The sequence below is a fragment of the Dermacentor andersoni genome, chromosome 7 (assembly GCF_023375885.2).
Source record: "Dermacentor andersoni chromosome 7, qqDerAnde1_hic_scaffold, whole genome shotgun sequence".
NCBI classification, from domain to species: Eukaryota; Metazoa; Arthropoda; class Arachnida; order Ixodida; family Ixodidae; genus Dermacentor; species Dermacentor andersoni.
The window spans coordinates 2,730,114-2,753,005 of record NC_092820.1 but is presented as its reverse complement, the minus strand read 5'-3'; the positions used below and the strand labels follow the sequence as shown (position 1 = coordinate 2,753,005).

General features: G+C 44.7%; 1 protein-coding gene across 5 annotated transcripts in view; it reads left to right on the top strand.

Annotated features, from left to right (window-relative positions):
* Positions 1-22,892, top strand: part of Enoph (enolase-phosphatase E1) — a 260,291-nt gene that overhangs the window by 124,032 nt on the left and 113,367 nt on the right. Inside the window, exon 1 of one of the 5 annotated variants that reach the window (XM_055073257.2) lies at positions 687-1,633. The exons of 3 other annotated variants lie outside the window; for them this stretch is intronic. In XM_055073257.2, the coding sequence (XP_054929232.1) occupies positions 785-1,633 (849 nt within the window). In that variant the 5' untranslated portion in view covers positions 687-784. Of the gene's footprint in view, positions 1-686; positions 1,634-22,892 lie in introns of those variants that run through there. One more of the 5 variants, XM_055073256.2, reaches the window with a different exon arrangement.

Genomic DNA, 22,892 nt, shown 5'->3' with positions numbered 1-22,892 from the left:
CATCCGCTCGGATTTCCCTCTCGCGAAATACGTGAGCACAGCTGGGCGAGCTTCTTCGGAGCAGAGAACAGCACAGGCACGCCATGTCGGTTCGCCACTTTCTTCACGTGGTGGGCCACCTTGTGAAAATATGGAACCACAACAGGTTTAACCGGGTTCTTCACCCATACGGTCTCCTTCCCAAACATGGCTTGCTTAGTTTTTCGCAAAAGGGCTTCCGTTACAGACACAATGACCGTGCAGGGGTTAGCAGCAGACACTAGCCGGAATATTTGCTTATTAAAACTACACTTCACTGCATGCGGGCACGACTTCGTCAGGGCAGACCCTAGGCATTGGTATGCGATGGCTCTCTTCACTGGATTCGAATGTGCCGACAGGTAGGGTAAAAGTTCCTTCAGTGTGCGCGGAGCGTACTCCCAACACACATAAGCATTCTCTAATGTAATAATAATATCTAAAAACTGTAACGAATGCTGAGAAGGCAGTTCATGCATAAATACTAAACCTCTCCCGTTCTTTTGAAAGGTGTCTATAATGCTACCCACTGAGTTAGTGTATGTCAAAACTTGTAATTTCTTAAGAATAATCAGATAATCATCCACATGATGGGCGTTAAACAGGCGCGGCCATGAGTGCGTCGCTCACGAACTTCTTGTTCTTCGTGCAGGTGCTAATCGGACAATTTTCGTGGCAATGCCCCATCGATACACAACTAGCCGGCATAAAGGAATCTGCGTCACCGGACATCGATTCATGGTGCCGTTCTTGGCGCTGTGAAGGGATGGACAAAAGCAGCGGAGAGTTCACCGGCGAGGAATTCTGCACCGTCGCCTCTTTTGGTCGTTGCCCGCTGCCAGTTGGACAACCATGGTCCAACATCGAGGACGACTACTGCCTATATAAGCAGCTGATCTTCAGTTCGCCTTCGAGGCGTGAAACCGGCACGGCCATGACTGCGTCGCTCACGAACTTCTTGTTCTTCGTGCAGGTGCTAATCGGACAATTTTCGTGGCAATGCCCCATCGATACACAACTAGCCGGCATAAAGGAACCTGCGTCACCGGACATCGATTCATGGTGCCGTTCTTGGTGCTGTGAAGGGATCGACAAAAGCAGCGGAGAGCTCACCGGCGAGGAATTCTGCACCGTCGCCTCTTTTGGTCGTTGCCCGCTGCCAGTTGGACAACCATGGTCCAACATAGAGGACGACTACTGCCTATATAAGCAGCTGATCTTCAGTTCGCCTTCGAGGCGTGAAACCGGCGCGGTCATGACTGCGTCGCTCACGAACTTCTTGTTCTTCGTGCAGGTGCTAATCGGACAATTTTCATGGCAATGCCCCATCGATACACAACTAGCCGGCATAAAGGAATCTGCGTCACCGGACATCGATTCATTGTGCCGTTCTTGGCGCTGTGAAGGGATCGACAAAAGCAGCGGAGAGTTCACCGGCGAGGAATTCTGCACCGTCGCCTCTTTTGGTCGTTGCCCGCTGCCAGTTGGACAACCATGGTCCAACATCGAGGACGACTACTGCCTGTATAAGCAGCTGATCTTCAGTTCGCCTTCGAGGCGTGAAACCGGCGCGGCCATGACTGCGTCGCTCACGAACTTCTTGTTCTTCGTGCAGGTTAGTTACGATGATGTATGTTGCACTCATCCCATTCTTGCGCTGCCGGTTTCACCCCCTGTACTTTTTGCAAGTGTCAGTTCAAACTCGAATGTGCAAAGAAACCTTTTTCGTAGGCGTCACCGTTTCTTTCTTTTACGGCGGAGCGCATTTTATCTTTTGTTATTTTTATTATGTGGCGACGTTGAAAGAAACCCGGGTCCCGGTGACGACACACTAAAGCAGCTTTTGAATGGACAGAAAGAGATAAAGAGTAAGCTAAACGCTATTGAACAGTATCAAGTTGATAATAAAATGGCAATGTATGACCTTACCGCGCGCATGGCTAAACTCGAATCGCAAATAACTAAGCTAGAGGAACTGCAGAATACTGTCAGGGAGTGCAAAGAAATTAGTGAATTGCAAGAAGCTAAGCTGGAATCCCTGGTTAACAAGGTAGACGATCTCGAGAACCGGAGCAGAAGGAACAACTTGCTTTTTCTATGGGGTCCAAGACAACGAAGAGCATGAAAAATATCAAGTTTCTGACAAACACGTTTTGGAAATCTGTGGGTCTACATTTGAATGTGACGCTGTAAACATTGAAAGAGCCCACTGCCTTGGAAGGTACCAGTCCGGAAACAACCGACCAGTAATCGTCAAATTTACCACGTTCAAAGACAAGCAGGCTGTACTGGCAAATGCAAAAAAGTTGAGGGCAACAGAAATTAGCATATCGGAAGACTTTTCGGAAGGTGTGCGGAAAAAAAGGAAACAGCTATGGGAGTATGTGAAGGAGCACCGAACAGAAGGCGATAAGGTAAACCTAAAGTACGACACACTATACTTAAACAAGACGAAGTATGTATATGATGAGTCGCTTAAACAGTTTGTACGGTCTGCTTGACAGGCACGGCCGCAGTACTCCGCCTTCACAATACTCGTAGTAAACTGCAGAAGTATTCGCAACAAAACCGACAACTTTTTCAGTCTTCTGGAAAGTGCGAAGCCAACTGCAGTAATAGGAACCGAGTCGTGGCTGGACGGCGATATAGGTGATACCGAAGTATTTCCCGAGGGCTACGTCTGTTATAGGAAGGATCGCGGTCGTCGTGGAGGAGGCGTTTTTATTTTAATTCATGAGACAGTCAACTCCCGGAAGCTTGAGGTTGATGTTGGCCAAAATGAGTCAGTATGGGTACAACTTCGGTTACAGAATGGGAAATCTCTTGCAATGTGTTCGTTTTATCGTCCACCTGGAAGCCCGGTTAAAGTGCTGAGGGACCTGTCTGATACCATGGAGACAATAGACGCCGATATCTTATTCGTAGGTGGTGACTTTAACTTACCCGAAATTGATTGGTCCCGACCAAGCATTACAGGTAACTTAGGAAATGCGTCAAGTAAGGAAATGATAAGTATATGCCACTCCTTCGCATTATCTCAACTGGTGCCAGAACCTACGCGAGGAAATAATATATTAGATTTGCTGTTCATTAACCTTCCCACGGTAGTGCACTCTACAATGATAGTATGTAGCTGGAATAGGGGATCATAATGCTGTCGTTTGTAACATGCACCTCACATACGCTAAAATTGTTAACAGCGGCCAGCGACGCATATATGCTTACAAAAAAGCCCGTACGCTTGACATATGTAGAGCAGTAGACGCATATTATGATGTTTTTCTAACCTTATCAGAATTTAATGACGTGCATGAACTGTGGCACATATTTAAAAGCAAAATCTTTGAATTGCGAGAACGATGCGTTCCATCGTGGTTGATGACGTCACGGCGTGGCAAAAGTAAGCCATGGTATACGAAGGAAGTACGCAAAATCACCAAGCGAAGGCAGTATGCTTACGCTAGCTACAAAAATAACCGCTCGGCCACAAGAAAAGTTAACTTGCATCAACTTACAAAAGAAATGAAAATTGCAGTGAAACAGGCCAAGGAAAAATTTTTCGGCTCTTTCCCATCACGAATTGAACACCAGCCTAAATTATTCTGGAAGCTTATCAAAATGAATAGAAAGGACGACTTATCAATTCCCCCCTTAGATGATGCTGGCATAGTTGTTCACGAAAATCTGGCCAAAGCAAAATGCTTGAACTCATTCTTTGCTTCGGTGTTCTCTGCATGTAGAAACAGCAGAAAAATGAATACGAATTTCGGCAAAATGGGTGGTGAACCAATGGAAGACATTTTAATTGATCAGAGGGCAATTGAACTGATACTAAAGCGGCTGGACGTTGGTAAGGCTTGCGGTCCTGATGGCTTACGTGTTGCATTACTATCATCGCGTGCTCACTCTGTCTCAAAATATCTTTGCGTTATTTTTGATAAATCATTACAAGAAAGTGCCTTACCTGATGATTGGAAATCTGCAAATGTTGTCCCTGTGCACAAGTCTGGACCCCATAACAGTGTATTCAATTATCGACCCATTTCTTTGACATGTATTGTTTGCAAAGTGTTTGAACATATCCTTTTTACTAGCATTATAAACCACTTAAACAGATACTCACTTCTAAGTCCTTGGCAACACGGATTTCGTACGGGTTTTGCCTGCGTTACCTAGCTAACAGAACTAACACATGATATAGCAAGGGCATTATTAGATAACGGCTGCTCTATTGATTCGGTTTTTCTCGATTTTGAGAAAGCTTTTGATGTTGTTCCCCACGATTTATTAGTAGAGAAGTTATCATGGTATCATTTAAATACATTAGTTATTGCTTGGATTAAGAAATATTTAAGCTCAAGACACCAGAAAGTAGTTTTAAACAGCCAACACTCGCATGACATTGAGGTAACATCAGGAGTACCACAGGGATCCGTCCTGGGTCCTCTCCTATTTTTAATCTACATGAATGACATATGTGTTGATATTTCATCTTCTGTACGTTTATTTGCAGATGATTGTGTGTTATATAGAGTTATTCATAATGAAAATGATTGTCTTGCCTTGCAAGATGATGTGAACAAGGTTACGGATTGGAGCAAAAGTTGGGGCATGCGTATAAATTTGCAGAAAACTGTTCACCTGTCTTTTACAAGAAAACGTACTCCTCATCAATTTAAATATAAAATAAGCACTCAACAGCTGTCATCTGTATCAGAGTTCAAATATCTTGGTGTTTTTCTTACCTCCAATTTGTCATGGCACCGACAAATTGAATACGTTTCAGCCAAGGCGTGTAGGGTACTAGGTTGCTTGCGACGAAATGCAAAACATTTTCCTTTGGAAACTAAGCAACTCCTATATATTACGAATGTTAGATCTGTCCTCGATTATGCTTGCACTGTATTGGACCCTTGGCTAAAGGTTGATATACAAAAGTTAGAACGAGTGCAAAATTTAGCGGCCCGTATTGTGTTCCGTAATTACTCTAGGCATTTCAGCGTATCACGTGCGTAAGAGAATGTTGGCTGGGAACTATTAGAGGAACGAAGAAAATCACTCAGGTTAAAGTTCTTTCATAGCATATTTCATTCTAGAACTGGTATTGAACGCGATAAGTACATACTTAAGCCCGAGTATGTATCTTTACGTCTAGATCATGTGAATAAGGTAAGAGAAATAAAATGCAAAACCGAAATGCTAAGAATGTCTCTTTTCCCCAGGACGATTTCGAACTGGAACAGGTTACCGCAGGACTCTAACAATTCTGTCTAATGATGCATTTTTTTCTTCCTTGTTATAACATGCTCTTTTGATGAATGAAGTCGAGCTCTCAAAACCAATGCTGTCTAACAATGTATCTTTCTTTTTCTTCATTAATATAACACATTCTGTTATTGACTGAAGTTGTGTTTCTCAGGATGTATATGTTGTGCCGTAAATTATTTTGCATTTATTATAAAATGACTTGTACTGTTTGTTGTATATACTGTTTGAACCCCCTCCCCCCCACTGTAATGCCACAGGCGCTGTGGGTTCTGTAATAAATAAATAAATAAATAAATAAATAAATAAATAAATAAATAAATAAATAAAAATAAAACATACCTGAACACCTTTAACACACCCATCCCACAAAAACTGTGTTCAAGGGTGGGGTCTAAAGAAGCTAAAAAAACACTTCACAAAGAATCGGCGCTACGCAGCATTTAATACAGATCTATTGTCTCTGACGATAAGTCTATGATGATGAAGTAGAAGGTGCACATATAAAAGAGCCCTCAAAGGTCTTGTGCCGCCGGATGTGAGGGCTGTTTTGGGGGTTTTTAAGCCGCTTTCGGGTTTTTTTGAAGCGCTTCTGCAAGCTGTTGAGGGCTGAGCTGTGGCAACAAGTACCAAGATGTGAAGACCATTTGTGGATGCTGTGTTATGCGCTGGATCCCGGATGGCTGGCTGAGATCAAGCTACGGGGCATTAATGGCCTTGCGGCTAATTTGACAGAATCCCTCTGGGCCCATACTGTAAGCCAGGCTTTGCACTCAGCTGAGATAAGGCAAAGCAAGTTTCAACATAACAAGGATTTGACTCTGATTGGAGATGTGGTTCTGCCGGGGGATGTCTCCAGTATTTTGAACAAGGGACCACAGTTCTGTCAAGAACCAAGGGTTGCGGGACATGAGATGCTGCACTGAACCGTCAAATTGCTAGAAAGGCATCAGGAGTAAGCCAAGAAAGATGAGAGCAGCATTCCGGGCAAGTTGGTTTTGCATTCGTTTGAACTGTGTGTGAACTGTGCACTTCTGCACAGTTCAGAAAAAAATAGAACACCGCACTATTTTTATTCTGTATTTATCAATTACCCCGCAGCGCCCAAAGGCGTTACACCAGGGGTTGCAACATAAAATACATCTTCATTCACACAATGCACTTGCTTTTCAGTCAACCTATTCCACTGTTTAATTGTTCGAACAAAAAATGAGTTGGCATACATGTTCGTCTTGGCAGGGTACTCGAGGATTTTGCAGCTATGATCAGTTTGTTCTGAAATGTAATGAGGTTTCCTTAGGTAAATTTTCCTATTAATTCCAGTTTTATTATAGTAAATCGAATATAAAAATTTTAATCTCAGTTTATTGCGGCGGGCGGAAAGAGATTCCCATCCTAGCTCAGCCTTCATTGCAGTCTAAGATTGGTTCAACACAATTTGTATGTGCCGTACGTTTTAAATTCGCATGTGAACATCGCAGGTTTCTCTAATGAAATTCAAAGCTTTACCAGCTTTGGCTATGATACTGTCTACATGAGGTTTCCACAAACATTCAGACGACAGTAGCACACCTAGATACTTATACGTACTGCCTCGCTTCAATAGTACATTGTTCAGAAGATACCGTGACTGAATTGGTTTGTTCTTTTTAGTAAATGAGGGATGTACACACTTTGCTATGTTCAAGTTCATTTTCCATTTAGTACACCAATCATGAATAAGTGATAAGTCGTTCTGAAGTTCAATTGTATCATTGTCATGGGCAATATTTTTGTACACAACACAGTCATCTGCAAACAACTGTATAGATGATGAAATTCCTACAGAAATATTATTAATATAGATTAAAAATAATGGTGGACCCAGAACGGAGCCCTGTGGGACTCCTGACGTACCATCAGCACATTCAGAGCATTTTCCATTCAGTATTACACATTGCCTTCTTTGGGAAAGGTAACATTCAATCCATTTAAAAACAGTTGCATCAATGCTTAAACAATAAGAGTGAATGTGATACCGTGTCGAAGGCTTTCCGAAAATCCAGGAACACACCGTCTACTTGTCCTCCTGCATCTACGATCAATATTATGTCATGATAAAACTCAACTAGTTGTGTTGTGCAGGATAGTCTCCTACGAAGTCTATGCTGCTCATTAATTAGTACCTTATGCTCATTTAAATTATTTATTATTGCTTTATATAAGATAAGTTCAAGTATTCTACACGGGATAGACGTAAGTGATATTGGCCTATAGACCTTTTCATTGGGCAAGGAGGATAGGGCGCGCGGAGAGCCTTTCCTCCTCTCTGGCTTGGGCGATCCGATGCGGCGCTGCTTGAAAGTATTGCTGTCGCGTGCTGCGGAACAATTTCGAGATGTTTTAGATGGTACTTTGTGAAATTTACGCCATGCCCGTGCATATAAGGTCGTCAGGGCAGCCTTTCAGTGCATCGGTAACTACAGTAGGCGGAAATATCTCTTGGGGGCGCAAAAATGTGACGCACTTCATCAGCCGTGGTGTACGCACATTATCAGTCGCAGTGTGTGTATGTTTTGTGAACTATTTTGCTTATATCCGTTTTAATTCAACCAAGAAAACCGGTGTCTCTGTATTAGCAGCATGAAATGGTAAATCTGCTCACTATCTGATTGCTTTGCGTAGGGAGTAAAACATAAAGCATAAGAGCACACGCTTGTGCACGGCCAACCTAAGGCAACCACGAAACATCTAAGCGGCAGGCGCTATCAAATATTTGTGATGCATCGGCATCATTCTCGCATATCAAATTACCATATGCCTACGCTAGCCGTCCTGCATGAGGCCGATGGCGCTGCTTAACACAGCGATCACTGCGGTTGGTGAACCAGCACGATACATATGTAAGCTGTGCGCTTTGGCATTGCTATTTTGGCCTGTATACAGCCATGATATATGAAAGGGATTGCATAAAAAGAATGCGATGCCTATTTTTGAGGACAAAATTTCCGGAATACGTGTCAGTGAGTGGTAGAGAAAGGAACAAACACAACCGAAAAAAAAAATTCGGTTATCATCCTCTTTCTCGAAAAAGCGAGAGAAAACGGGCTAACGCCGCAGTACAACCTCGCATAGTTACGCCGCACAACGTTTATGAATATATAACCGCTGATGCCGTATGCTTGGACTATGCGGTATATAGAACGAAGGTATCTGTAATCCAGCACCTACCACTACTTCGGACGCTCGCGCAGTTCGTAAACAGTCCCTTTGCTGGACAAGCTTAATTCAGACTGTAAGGTATGCTGCTATTACTTGCCAAAAATATTTTATTCAGGGGCGGACACCTCATCCATTGAACCAAGTAGTCGCGCAATGTAACCTGCAGCGAACAGTTCGAACACTTGTCAAAGTATAACATCACAGCTCCTATCGTAACAGGACGGTACCAACGCTGTTACGATCGTTGAGAATGTTTCATGGCTCCTAAACCGCAGCTTAGAAATAGAGGATAATACTGCAATAAGGTCACATAGTGATTGGAACATTCAGAAATACACAATTGATCTCCGAGGCTGACCGTAGGCTCAAATATGCGCGCACACATCGCGCTGCGTGTTCCGTCCACCTCAACGCCAGCAGAAATTCTGGCCATGGCGCCTTAAACCACTTTAGCATGTCTCACAGAACCGTTTACCACGTAGAAGACGCAAGTCATACTAAACAGACCGCACGACCGCGGAAACAAACGCCAGAACCGACCACCGAGCGTATACCTGCCATGCAAAAGACCGCTTTCACCCAAGCCCGTATGGCGCTGCTCATAAGCGGCGCCACTGCGTTCACAATATGGCGGCGCCTACGAAAAAACGGTCTATAGTTACCAGCATCTTTTTTTGGACCCATCTTTATGTATCGGAACAATGTGCGCAATTTTCCAGTCATGTGGTAAAATATCCATCGATAAAGGTTTTTCAAAAATTAAATAAAGGTACGTAGAAATTGGCCCCGCAGAACGCTTGAGCACACGTGGGGAAATTCCATCCGGACCACTAGATTTACTCTCATCAACATCCTTCAATAGTTCTTCAATTCCATTAACACTAAGCTCAATAGGAAGCATAGGCGAAGTATTCATTGTAGGTGGATGAATATGACAGGTGTGGTTGAGTAAGAATACCGAATGAAAAAAGTTGTTTAGGCACGCAGCTTTATCCCTCTCTTCTGTAACTATCTTACCATTATAACTTAACTCCTGTATTCCGAAGGAATCTGAACCACACTGTTTTAAGTACTTCCAAAACATTTTGGGGTTTCATTCCATTTTGTTGTTCAGCTCAGTGAAGTAGTCATCTTTAGCTTTTCCTATCTTTAGCTTATATTCGCATGTAATCATATGTAGTTTTTGCAAAATGAGCAGCTGATTTGGTTTTCTTGAATGCGTTAAATGCCCTCATCCTTTTATTGAAAAGTTTTAGTACATGTGTTGTTACCCATGGCTGTTTGTGCTTTTTAAGCTGTGAAGAATCAACATTGGGGATATGTGCACTTACCAGCTCGAGTAACGTGTTCTTAAGATTGTCCCACATATCATGCACACTACACTCCTCAGATGAGCACTCGAAAACAGAAAAGAAGTTACGGTTTTTTAGAAATTGCATTGTAGTCACCCTTCTCATAAAAGTAGACCCTTCTCTACTCATAGATAACTTCGCACGGTTTTTTTCTTTTCGGATACTGCAACAGCAAGATGGTCGCTAATTCCCGGAATGACAGTCACATTTCTTACAAAATCTGGTGAGTTAGAAAACAGTAAGTCTAACACAGCATCATTGCGAGTAGAGTCGGTAACGTATAGCGTCAGACCAAACATGTCCACAATATTTTTCATTGCTAGGTTCATGTGCCCACCAGAACTTATAAACATATCATTGCACCAAGATAACCTAGGCAGATTAAAATCGTCCCCAAGAAGCATCGTCTGAGCCGACATCTCGGTGAGAATTTCATATAATGTTTGCAATGTGCTAATATCTGAGCCGGGCGAGCGATAAACCACTCCAACAGTGAACGTGAAATTATCAGATAGGACTACTATCTTGCACCGTACAGACTCCAGTGCATTGCACTCATTATCAATTGCTGAAGACTGTAATGTTGAATGAAAAATCAAAAAGTCCCCCACCTGCAGTGGGGCCTATCTTAGCGATAGACGACATAGTTTTCTGGAAACACCTGACAATCAGCAATTGAAGGCTTTAACTAAGATTCGGTGCCAAGGACTATGTCAGCATCAACACTTTTTATCAACCCAGAAAGCTTGGCTGTTTTGTTAACTACGTTTCGGCAGTTCACGATGAGAGCAACGAGTTCTCGACATTGCTACTTCTGCTTTTTTTTCTAGTCTGTCACAGCCTACGTAATGGGACGACCTCTTCTTTGTCTTCATTCCACCTGAAAGCCCTGCCGACTCAGTTTGTCAAAATTCAGTTTCACTTTATTGTTCTTATCCTCTTATTGCCTTGGCATATTCCCATAACTTCTTCCTAGTACTTCTTGTTTTAGGTGAGTAATCTTCGCCTACGCTCTACTGCGAATCCTTAAATTTTTTAGCATTTTAGCACTGCCTGACACTCTTTGTACCAGGAAAATTTAACAATAATCGGTCTTTTTCTATTTTCGGTATAGCGTCCTAAGCGGTGTGCCCTTTCCAGAGACTCGAGTTCGATTCCAAGGCTCGTTTTGCAAATATTCTTTACCATAGCTTCCAATTCATCCCATAATTCTGAGAGTTTATCTTCAACACCATAGAAAACAAGATTTTTCCGGCGACTTCTGTTCTCTAGTTCGTTTGTTTTCATCTGCAAATCTTTTACCTGTTCAGCACAATGCGTTGGCGGGCTAGTTGGTGCGGATTCATAAATACTTTGTTTAGCGCAATACAACGGACACAAGAAAGGCGACAGACTGTTTATAAAGGAGTGACGCAATAAAATGATGTCAGTTGAGAGTAGTGCCTTGTCCTGTCTCCTTTCTTGTGTCCGTTGTATTGCACTAAACAAAGTATTTATTTTATCTGTTGCATGAGATGCCATATTATAGCTGCCTGTTCTGTAACAATCATACTGATATCCTTTATCTGGTTCTGAGTTTAGCTAAGATTATTTTTCACTTTCATCAGCATGTTCTCATTCCTTTCGAACCTGGCTTCGATGCCGTTTAACTTTGAAATTAAAGTTTCCTGCCTACTGTGCAAACATTGCAGCAGTTCCGTCTCCGGTGTGTTAGTAGGCCCGGGATTTAGTTCAACGTCCCCCACGAGTATTAACAACAAAATCAAGTAGAGCACTCTGTTGGAAAATAAACGGAATCCCTTCAGACGCAATCTGTGCATGCTGCATCCGCGATTCTTGTTACAAACACTTGGCATCGTGGGAGGAGCCGGCAACGCACACACTAGCTTCTGCAATTCAGATGGATAGTAATGACTAACCTGCACCAGCAACAGCGGCATAGCGTCATGTCGGCAAGTGTGCCTGCTCCAAATCCCATGAAGCCATCATGCCGAGTGTCTATATAGGCTTGATCGGCATCATGTGGGTCCTGTTGGTTGAAGTTCATTGGTTGGTCCTTGCTGATCCATCTGCCGTTCGCACGACGCATGCTGCCAATGTTGTGGCTCCAGGAATTTTCATTTGTTGTCAACTATAAGTCTGGACTCCTGCACAAGGACACTGCCTCTCACCTCACCCTGTGGATCCTCCTGATCCTGTTGCGCATGATCCGGTGACCTGTGTTATGGCTTTGACTGACATGAGCGACATAGGCGCTGAACAACAGCGTGATGCATCCTTACAGTCCATCATCGCCGGAGTTGAATTTGGCAGCACCGACGGCACATGCCGCATGTTTGTGCTGCATGACGGCATCCTCTACAGCCGCAATATCAACCCTGATGGCCCTGAGTTGCATCTTGTCCTTCCTCGTCATCTGCGATCCGTCATTCTCGAACAACTTCACGATGCACCGACGGCGGGACACCTTGGAGTTTTGCTTACATACGACCGTGTACAATGCCACTTCTTCTGGCCAGGTCTCTACTGCTCTGTGCGTCGTTATGTCGCAACTTGCGAATCGTGTCAGCGCCGGAAGAAATCTCCCCTGCCATCTGTCCGCTGACTCCATCCAATTGAAGTTCCTGCTGAACCAATCTTTCGCATAGGCCTTTACCTGCTTGGCCCTTTTCCGATGACGAACAGAGGGAATAAGTGGATCGCTGTCGCTACTGATTACATGACATGCTACGCGATAACAAAGGCGCTGCCGACTAGTTGCGCAACTGACGTCGCCGATTTTTTTCTTCACGTCATTCTCCAGCACGATGCACCTCGACAGTTACTTACAGACTGCGGCCGCTCGTACTTGCCTCGAGTTGTGGACGACCTCCTCCTCTCTTGTGCCACTGAGCACAAGCTGTCCACAGCCTACCACCCACAAACGAACGGTCTTACAGAACGTCTGAATTGAACACTCACAGAGATGCTGTCATGGTACGTTTCCAATGGTCACCGCGACTGGGACGCCATGCTGACCTATGTGACATTCGCGTATAACTCGTCCCGACGTGACATCGCAGGATATTTACCCTTTCATCTTTTGTATGGTCGCGACTCCACTTTGCCCTTTGATACCATCCTACCTTCTGTGCCCCGTGTTGCCACTGAGTACGCTTTGAAGTCATTGATCGCACTCACATGGCGTGTCAAGTCGCCCGATCTCGCTTATTAGCATCGCAGCATCTGCAAAAAGAGCGCTACGACCGGTGCCATCGCGATGTTCAGTTCGCCCCAGGTGCTTGGGTGCTGCTTTGGTCACCATGTCCTCAGGTCGCCCTCTCCCAGAAGCTCCTCTCTCGCTACACAGGGCCTTATGAAGTCCTACGTCAAGTTAACGACGTCAATTACGAGATCACGCGGTTACAGTTTCATCCATCCTCAAGTCCGCCACCTGTTGACGTCGTGCACATTTTGTGGCTGAAGCCATACTTTGCTCGCAATTCTTCGTCTACCATGCGCCGAGACGGCGCTTCACCACCCGGGAGTCCTGTTACAGAAGGATGAAAGAAGAGAGAGAGGAAGAAGATTGTGAGGCGCTGGCTGCTGCGTGCTGTTGCTGGTCAGCCATCTTGACCACATTGACTTTGCTTGTATATATACTGTAAATATATTCAGTCTATATCCCAACATCCCTGTAACAATGTGAATATTTCATGTTTTGTAATTTGCCATATTGTATTTGTATTTATATTTATATACTATCATTTTTGTCAACGAAAAATTTTGCTTATTTTTATGGTGACATTGATGCCTTGTGAAGCTGATCCAGTCACGCTATTTCTTTGCTACCGTTATGTACTACGCACATCTCTTGCGCGCTATCGTGATGTCCTGTACTGAGTGCATGTCTTCATTATTTACTTGCATCATCATCATCAGCCTGGTTACACCCACTGCAGGGCAAAAGCCTCTCTCATACTTTTCCAACTACCCCTGTCATGTACTAATTGTGGCCATGTTGTCCCTGCAAACTTTTTAATCTCATCCGCCCACCTAACTTTCTGCCGCCCCCTGCTACGCTTCCCTTCCCTTGGAATCCAGTCCATAACCCTTAATGACCACCGGTTATCTTCCCTCCTCATTACATGTCCTACCCATGCCCATTTCTTTTTCTTGATTTCAACTAAGATGTCATTAACTCGCGTTTGTTTCCTCACCCAATCTGCTCTTTTCTTATCCCTTAACGTTACACCCATCATTCTTCTTTCCATAGCTCGTTGCGTCATCCTCAATTTAAGTAGAACCCTTTTCGTAAGCCTCCAGGTTAATGCACCTGGAGGCTTACAAAAAGGGTTCTACTTACCATGTTATACCGTGTCATACCATGTTAACTTTTGAGTAGTTATCATCATATTCCATTTCTGTACATCCTCCCCCCTACAGTAATGCTCGAGAAGAGGGATGTAAGTTTTCGAATGACTAAATAGATAAATGGCAGCCAGTGGGCAGCAGCACGGAACACGTGTTGACACTGGGACTGCTGCAACTGCGAGGAGCATGCAAAGTGGGGGACGAGAGCACGTGACAAAAACTGGTACGTTCGCTGCGTTGCAGTGAAGCACGTCTTCTCCTGTGCAGGTGCGTGTTTCGGCGGTGCGCGGGGAGTACCGTGGACTGATTTTTGTGCAAGTAGTACTACGGGTCGGGCGCTTCGTCTATAAATAATTGTGATTGCTATGTGGTGTCACCTCGCAGCTCTGAATGGCTGTCATTTCATCGGGTTTGCGGTGAAATGGGGATCTGGAATTGCCACATAGCACCCCACATGTTCGAACTAACCGGGCTGGCGTAGGCCACCGGTTCTAAATATCCGGTCAAATTTGCATTGGGAAATACGGGACCGCAGAAAAGTTCGAATTATCCGGGATGTTGAATTAACCAAGTTCAAATTAACAAGCATTCTCATGTACTACATGAGAGAATGCTTATGTGTGTTGGGAGTACGCTCCGCGCACACAGAAGGAACTTTTACCCTACCTGTCGGCACATTCGGATCCAGTGAAGAGAGCCATCGCATACCAATGCCTAGGGTCTGCCCTGACGAAGTCGTGCCCGCATGCAGTGAAGTGTAGTTTTAATAAGGAAATATTCCGGCTAGTGTCTACTGCTAACCCCTGCACGGTCATTGTGTCTGTAACGGAAGCCCTGTTGCGAAAAACTAAGCAAGCCATGTTTGGGAAGGAGACCGTATGGGTGAAGAACCCGGTTAAACCTGTTGTGGTTCCATATTTTCACAAGGTGGCCCACCACGTGAAGAAAGTGGCGAACCGACATGGCGTGCCTGTGCTGTTCTCTGCTCCGAAGAAGCTCGCCCAGCTGTGCTCACGCATTTCGCGAGAGGGAAATCCGAGCGGATGCAGGAAAAAGCATGGCAAGCAGTTTGTTAACTGCTGTACGGGGGTCGTGTACGAGATCCCATTGACCTGTGGGATGGCTTACATAGGTCGGACTGGGCGCTGCATTAATGACGGGGCAGGGGATCATTTGAGGGCTATTAGGAGAGGTAGGACAAATTTGGCTGATCAATGCACCAACTGCACAGCATGTGAACCGCGATTGAGTGATATAAGAATCCTGGGCAAAGGTTGCGATAAGACTGTGTGTGAATTATTGGGAGCCTTATTTATCAGGAAAAGGGGAGATAAATGTGTGAGTGATACGTCTGTGAAGCTCTTCAGGGAAGAAATCGTGTTTCTTGGACGGGTGTTGTTGTTACATCGTTACGTTCTTTTCATTGTCATGCACTGTGCATGTCATCCTTTCCGCATATATTAGCCGGCATGGCTGCAAATAAAATAGATGTGAGTTAGCGCCTGTCCTTTGTCTTTCTCAGCTGTTGTGATTGTCTTCCAGTGCGCTTATTTTCCGTAGATCTGCAATGCAGCATCTAGCCCCTATACAGGTGTTGTTGAACACCAGAACTTCGACCTCGCAACTGCCTTCATGGTAGGAACCCCCTCATGAGCAGTATGCAACAACTTCAAGAGCCTCGTACAGACCACTGCTGGCACTGCAACCCGATGGCCCCTGTACAGCAACCCCCGATGAACCAAGAGCTTGTGCCACCAACCATGCGCAGAACACCGCGACAAAGCCATGCAAAATTCAATGTGGCATTGATAGCCCGAGGTATCTGACCTCCTTGTCAGTTAGCGTGACAGAGGGGGTGCTGACGCACCCATCTTTTAAACATAGAATTTTTTCTGCTTTGATTATTTCATCCGTGACATGATCACTATGTTTTGCAATGATGCTACATGTTTTGTATCTTGGCTTACATCCACATATGCAGCAGTGGGCAGAAAGGCAACCCTGTTCAGCGCGGTCAACATTGTACATGTGCTCTTTCAGTCTTTCATTTACACAGCGGTCCATCTGTCCGATGTAATATTTACCACAGGCAATAGGGATCCGATACTCCATGTTGATTGTGCAATCAATGAATTTATTTTTCTTTGTGATAAGGCAACCTCGTTTGGTATGAGATGCTGGGACGGTTATCTTGCACAGGTTGCCTAATTTTTCAGGGGCATGAAGACAACTTTGATGTTAACACCTTGAGCGAACTTTTTTAGATTGTGCGCGATTCTATGCATGTATGGGATTATCGCAATTTTTTGTCTATTCCGAGTTGCTCCATCTGGATTTCCATTCACCACGAATGAATAGCTGTGCAGCAGGCCTTCAGCTACAGAGACTTGTACAAGAGATGAATAGCCTGCCGAAGTTAACCGTACAGACATCTCACGAAAGCTGTCAATCATTTTATGTTCTCTGTCGTGCTAACTGACAAGGAGGTCAGATACCTCAAGCTATCGATGCCACATTGAATTTTGTATGGCTTTGTCGTGGAGTCCTGTGCATGGTTGGTGTGCTAATGTGTGGCTATAAAACTTGCTATGCTGTCTGAAAAGAAAATAAACTGTTGGAAGTAAGCGTCCTGTTCTCTCTTCTGTCTCCTCTGCTGTCCTTGAGCTGTTATTCAAACTTTAAAGCATGTTTTACCAACAAACCCAGTACACCCTTCTTAGGTATGTGCCACTTGGAATGTGCCGTTCTAGAATGAACGAAAAGTTGACTTAAATTTATCTGGTGCTGAGTGGAATCAAATGCACATCACAAGGGTTCCTCAAGGACAACAACCCAATCCTTTAGCAGGCGGTGCCACAAATGCACTGGACATATGCCGCCTTGCGATGAACATCTCTACAACTTGGGCCACTGAGTGTGCAGCAAGCGAGACAATTCCTAGCGTTTGCAGGTACCGGTGCACCATGCCAGTGACACTGGGTGGTGCTTCACAAAGAAGCCTGCTTGCCTCATTCTCGCCATTCACACGTAGGCCATGTGCAGGCTCTGCGGCGGCACTGCTAGATGGCGCCGAGTGTTCTTAGGGAAGCACGATAGAGCAATCCCTCTGCATTGAATGCCTCATACATACAGTCGAACCCACTTATAACGATACCAGTTTTAACAATACATTGGTTATAACAAAGATAACCTGCTGTGCCATTTTGTATGTTTTGCATGGTGAAATAACCAGTTTACTACAATGCCCTAATGCCGCATTATCGTTTATAACGATCAAGTCTGGCTGCTGGATGTCCAAGCCAAAAGGTAGTGAAATGCGAAATCATTGAAAAGAAAAAAGAAAACGAGAAATTCGAGCTGCTGCATGATGGGCCGCTGCTTCAGCAGCCGCCGTGCGCTCATTTTCCAGCCGTTTCCATGTGCCTCTCTCCCATCGTCCTTCCACCCCTCCGAACACAAATGGGCTGCAGTCATAGCTCTAAGCTGCCCCACCCACTGAAACACGAATGGACCGCACTAACTGTGCTGCTCGCACATTGCTCGCATGTTGCTCGCAGGCTCCTCATTCAGCGCAGTTCTGCAAACAGCTTAATCACTCGCGTTCATCTTTGTTGGTTGCATCGAAATCGTTTCTGGCCGCGCGGTTTCTCAGCCTCGTTTGACCAACAGTTAGTTTTACTCGCCGCCGAAACGGAAAATGGCTGATGCGCTTGCTGATCATCGGCAATGCACAATGTTGCCGGTGAAAAGAAAGGACACGGCTATAGGTTTGGAAACTAAGTGTTTCTAACCAATGAGGCGATCATTGCGAACGTGCTTGCATCAAATAGGGACGGTGACGATGCCAGCGATGTCGTGGTAGGGCAGGCTGCCTTAACGTTGCCCTCACAGGAGGCCTGGTAGATGATTCAGTCCCTCCGGGGCTTTGTTTTTGCGAGGAACCTTCCGCTGCACTACGTGGAGCACCTGGATGCCTTGGAGAAGGATGTCGGTAAGTTTCGCGTAAAGCAGGCAAGGCTGACGGACATAGGGTTTTCTTGTGCAAGCCAGTGAAAAGTGGCGAGATGCTTGTGGTGATCTCGCCTAAGCATTTCTTCTGGATTTCTCAAGCTGACAGGCTGCCATAGCAGCCTTCTTGAATTTTTTAAACGGCAACTTTTTGGGCCACAAAAGCAATGCCTTGGCTCTGCTTGCATATCGCTTGCCACCCGTGACGCCTCTTTGCAGTTGCTATATCAGTGTCATTTTTTAACCCTTTGAGAGTCTATTTTGTTCGCCATGTGCGACCGCCCAGGGTCGATTTTTTTAAATGCAGATTCCAATTTTTCTTATTGACTCATTTCGAAAAAATTTACCGTAATTTTTCTAGGGTGACTGTAAAGTAAGAAAAAAATCTTTTGCGTTGGTATATATGCACTCTTCATTCATGAATAACAACAATACAAAAGGAATTAACTTATCAGAATTAAAAATTTTACGCAGTTTTATGCACATAGTTCAAGGCTTTGAAAATCCGCACACGAGAATATTTCGCAAGCCTCAAATGTTCCTGCTCTCACACTAATACGTAGGTCCATAGCGTAATAGAACTGCATAGGTACGCGCACTCAAGAAAACTGTTTGGTTGTGTGCCCATCAAAAAAAGCAACACGTGTGACAAACTTCCGCTAATCTTCATCTTATCACCAACCAGCTAGGGCAATTAGTTTTCGTGAGTCTTAAAAAAAATAGAAAAGAAACGGAAATGCATGCACGGCGGCATCCTTCCTCCTTGTGAGCACTAAATGAGCGAGAAACAAGTGGTCGCCCTTTGAACGATTAGTAACGAGATAGCCATCACCTTTGGAAGCGCAAAAAGCCGAAACCACCCGCAAAACAATATCCAAACGGCCGCCCGCCCGCGTGTGCGCCATTGCGCGAGTGGCAGTATATAGACGCGTGGGAGAGAGAGAGAGCAAGTGATAAAGGAAAGGTAGGGAGGTTAACCAGGACTGAGCCCGGTTGGCTACCCTACACTGGGGAAAGGGAAAAGGGGACGGAAAGATTAAAAGAAGAAGAGAAAGTCTACTGGGTATATCGTTCGGTCACTCAGTCCGGATCACACGTGGGATCACACGTGGGAGCAAAGTAGTGCTAAAACAAACCATGCAATGAAAACCGAGAGAGGGAGACGCGCGAAAAAAATTCCCTGTATCCCCACATAGTGGCAGCACATGACTGAAAAGAAAAAGTTAGAAAATTGGCGCGCTTTTTAAATGTGCAGACGGTGCCGTAAATATACGGCATCGACCATTTTCGGACTTGTTTGCGGCGCCGTATATTTACGTCACTGACTGTCAAAGGGTTACCGCCAACAGCCGCGGCTTGTTGCACGCGATCAGAGCACCGAGAAAGCAGTTAAATGAGTGAACACAGCCAGATGGAGGTGGCGAGGGGCACTGGCCGCCCTATCATTTAGTTTTCTCACATCAGCTCTGCCAACCCCTGATTTTGATTTTTTCATGCAACCCTGTTATAACAATTATTGGTTATAGCAATGGAATTTTCGTGGCACTTAAGTATTGTTATAAGTGGGTTCGACTGTACCTTGTTTTGACGGTGACAATACATTGTGTCACTATAATGATTCGATACTTAACGCATTACCATCCATAGTCTTTGTGAGATGTGTTCCACGGCTTTTTGTTGTACGTTTATTTTTTTAATAGCACTAGGCTTGCATGGCACTGGTCATGGCATTAGGTTATATGAATAAATTCTGCAGTTGTGAGTCGGCAATCATCCTGTTTTTTTGTCTCTATCTATGACTATTTGACTATGACTATGACCATCTACAACTTACCCTGTAACCTTTCTTCTCTTGTACATCTTTTTGCCGATGACTGCGTTCTTTTTCGGGAAATAACAAATGATAGTGACAAGCACATGATTCAGTCTGACCTTAACGCTATCTCAATATGGTGCAAAACTTGGAATATGACTTTAAATGCTGAAAAGTGCAAACTTATGCGCATTTCTTGTGTTAATAGTGAATTGCCCGTATATACTCTTAATGGTGTGTTACTTGGTCCCCTTACAAGATATAAGTACCTCAGGATTCATATTACGTCTAACCTTAGCTGGCATGTGCACATTGAGCACATCACTAACAAAGCTAATCGCATGCTCGGATACCTGAGACGTAACTTTCACACAGCCCCAACTAGCATCAAACTTCTACTCTATACCACACTCGTACGTTTGCAACTGGAATATGCTTCATCAATCTCGGACCCTGGTGTTAAGAGTTTGATCGACCTACTGGAGATAGTACAACACAAATCAGCGCAGTTCATTCTCTGATTTTCAGTGTGCATCAAGCGTAACCACTATGAAGACTACCCTGGGCCTAACTTCACTTGCATCACAACGCAAAATTGGACGCCTGTGCCTTTTTTGCAAAATATTTCATCATGAGTATTTGCTACGAGTGCTTCTTCCCCCTTCATATATTTATGCCGCACAGATCACATACATAAGGTAGGCATTTCTACATGCAAAACTAAAACATTCTTGGATTCTTTTATTCCTCGCACGTCATATGACTGGAACCACCTTCCTTCCTCAATTGCCACAATTCCTGATCCTGTATTGTTTCGCACTGCTGTTACCGCTTCTATTGAATGATACATTGTGTTGACCGCTTATTCTAACTTATCTATGTTTTGGTAATTTATTGTTCTCTGCTGTTGTTTGTATTTTCAGTATTATTATGTATTACCCACTCCCCTCTGTAATGCTTTGCCCTGAGGGTAAAATAAATAAAAATATATAAATAAATAAATATTCGTGCTGCAACTAGGTATGTTATCATACCAACTTGCCTTGGTACGCATCCTGCTGTGATGATGATGATGAAGTGAACTTGTACTCGCAAGTTGTGTAATCTCTGGCTGACTGCAGTACTGTCCTGCTCTCACTTGAAGCATGGGCATTAGGAAACAGCCACAAGAACGTTTGTCCAGCCATTTAATGACGACCTCTTAACCCTTTGTGGAACACTACTTTTTAGTCTAAATTTAGTTCATAAAAACTGCAGAAGAGCATTCTGGATGACATAAAAATATTTTTTACACTACTTTTGGGAGATTCGGTACAGCGGTATTGGGCAAAAAATTGCTACATTTATGTACCATTGACTTTATAAGAAGAAATGAAATGTGGTACACATATTTACTGCTGTCCACTGAAAGTGTCAGACGAAAATATGTCTTAACATAAATCCTATTTAAAAAGCCATTGGTGCTGTTTACTTGTTGAATCGCTTGAAACAGTGAACGCACAGCAGAAGTTGTCATTTGCTGCACAGAGAGCTCATTCAGGTCTGCTTCTGTGCCGTAGAGAAGTGCCTACACCTCCTTCGACTGGCCGATTGCTCTGATGTGGTCAGGCACTCCTACCATCTGTACACCACTTGCGGTCCCCGTTCTGTTCTTATGTGCTATAATTCCTTGCAGTGCCCTGTACGTTTGACAGTTTATCAGCTTGCGCCCAAGAAAAAGTCGAAAGAACAAGTGCATAGTCTCGTGGTACGCGGAGAACTCCTCGTCACTTGTACTGTCATCTTTACCAAAATCTAGGGTGTAAGGCAATTCAAACAAGAGGGCAACAGCCTCCTCCTTTGTGAGGCTGCAACCTGCAAGTTGTTTAGTTAGGTATATTACCAGTGGACTACCAGTGGACACGGCAACACTGCCGTGGCAATGTCACCGACTTTCCCGCTCCTTGTGCAGGCTCTGGCTGGGTGCTTTTGGATCAGCGCTGCTGCAACTTTCACGGTGGATGGACGCTGCCAGCTTGCGTCGCCTTTGACCTTGCTGGATTGCATCTTAGGCGCACCCTTCGGTGATCCCGTCACATCGTGGCTGCCACACGTGGACTATGGCTACAGCGCATCAAAGACACGCACCGTGACGTCACCTGACTATCTCGGACCTGCTGCCTTTCTGGCTTTAAAAGGGACGCCCATTTCAGCAAACACCAGTGGACACGGCAACACTGCCGTGGCAATGTCACCGACTTTCCCGCTCCTTGTGCAGGCTCTGGCTGGGTGCTTTTGGATCAGCGCTGCTGCAACTTTCGCGGTGGATGGATGCTGCCAGCTTGCCTCGCCTTTGACCTTGCTGGATTGCATCTTAGGCGCACCCTTCGGTGATCCCGTCACATCGCGGCTGCCACACGTGGACTATGGCTACAGCGCATCAAAGACACGCACCGTGACGTCACCTGACTATCTCGGACCTGCTGCCTTTCTGGCTTTAAAAGGGACGCCCATTTCAGCAAACACCAGTGGACACGGCAACACTGCCGTGGCAATGTCACCGACTTTCCCGCTCCTTGTGCAGGTTGGTGATCGAAAATATGGCTTTCACAGTGATTTTCTATGCTTAGTCGTGTTGCCGTGTCCACATACTCTCTTATGCTGTGTATCTGAGCGTTTTTCCGTTGCTCGTTTGCTAATGGCCCGCTCGGGAGATGTTGAGGAAAATCCCGGTCCTATCACTGAAGAAATGTTTAACGAGATGATTAAGACACAGAGGGCGGTCTTGGAAAAGGTAATTGATATTGAAAAAAATCAAGCATCTTTCGAGGCTCGTGTGGAGGGCAGGCTTTCCAAAATAGAGGAAAGATTAGAGATCATGGGCAAAGCCCCAACCAGGCTTG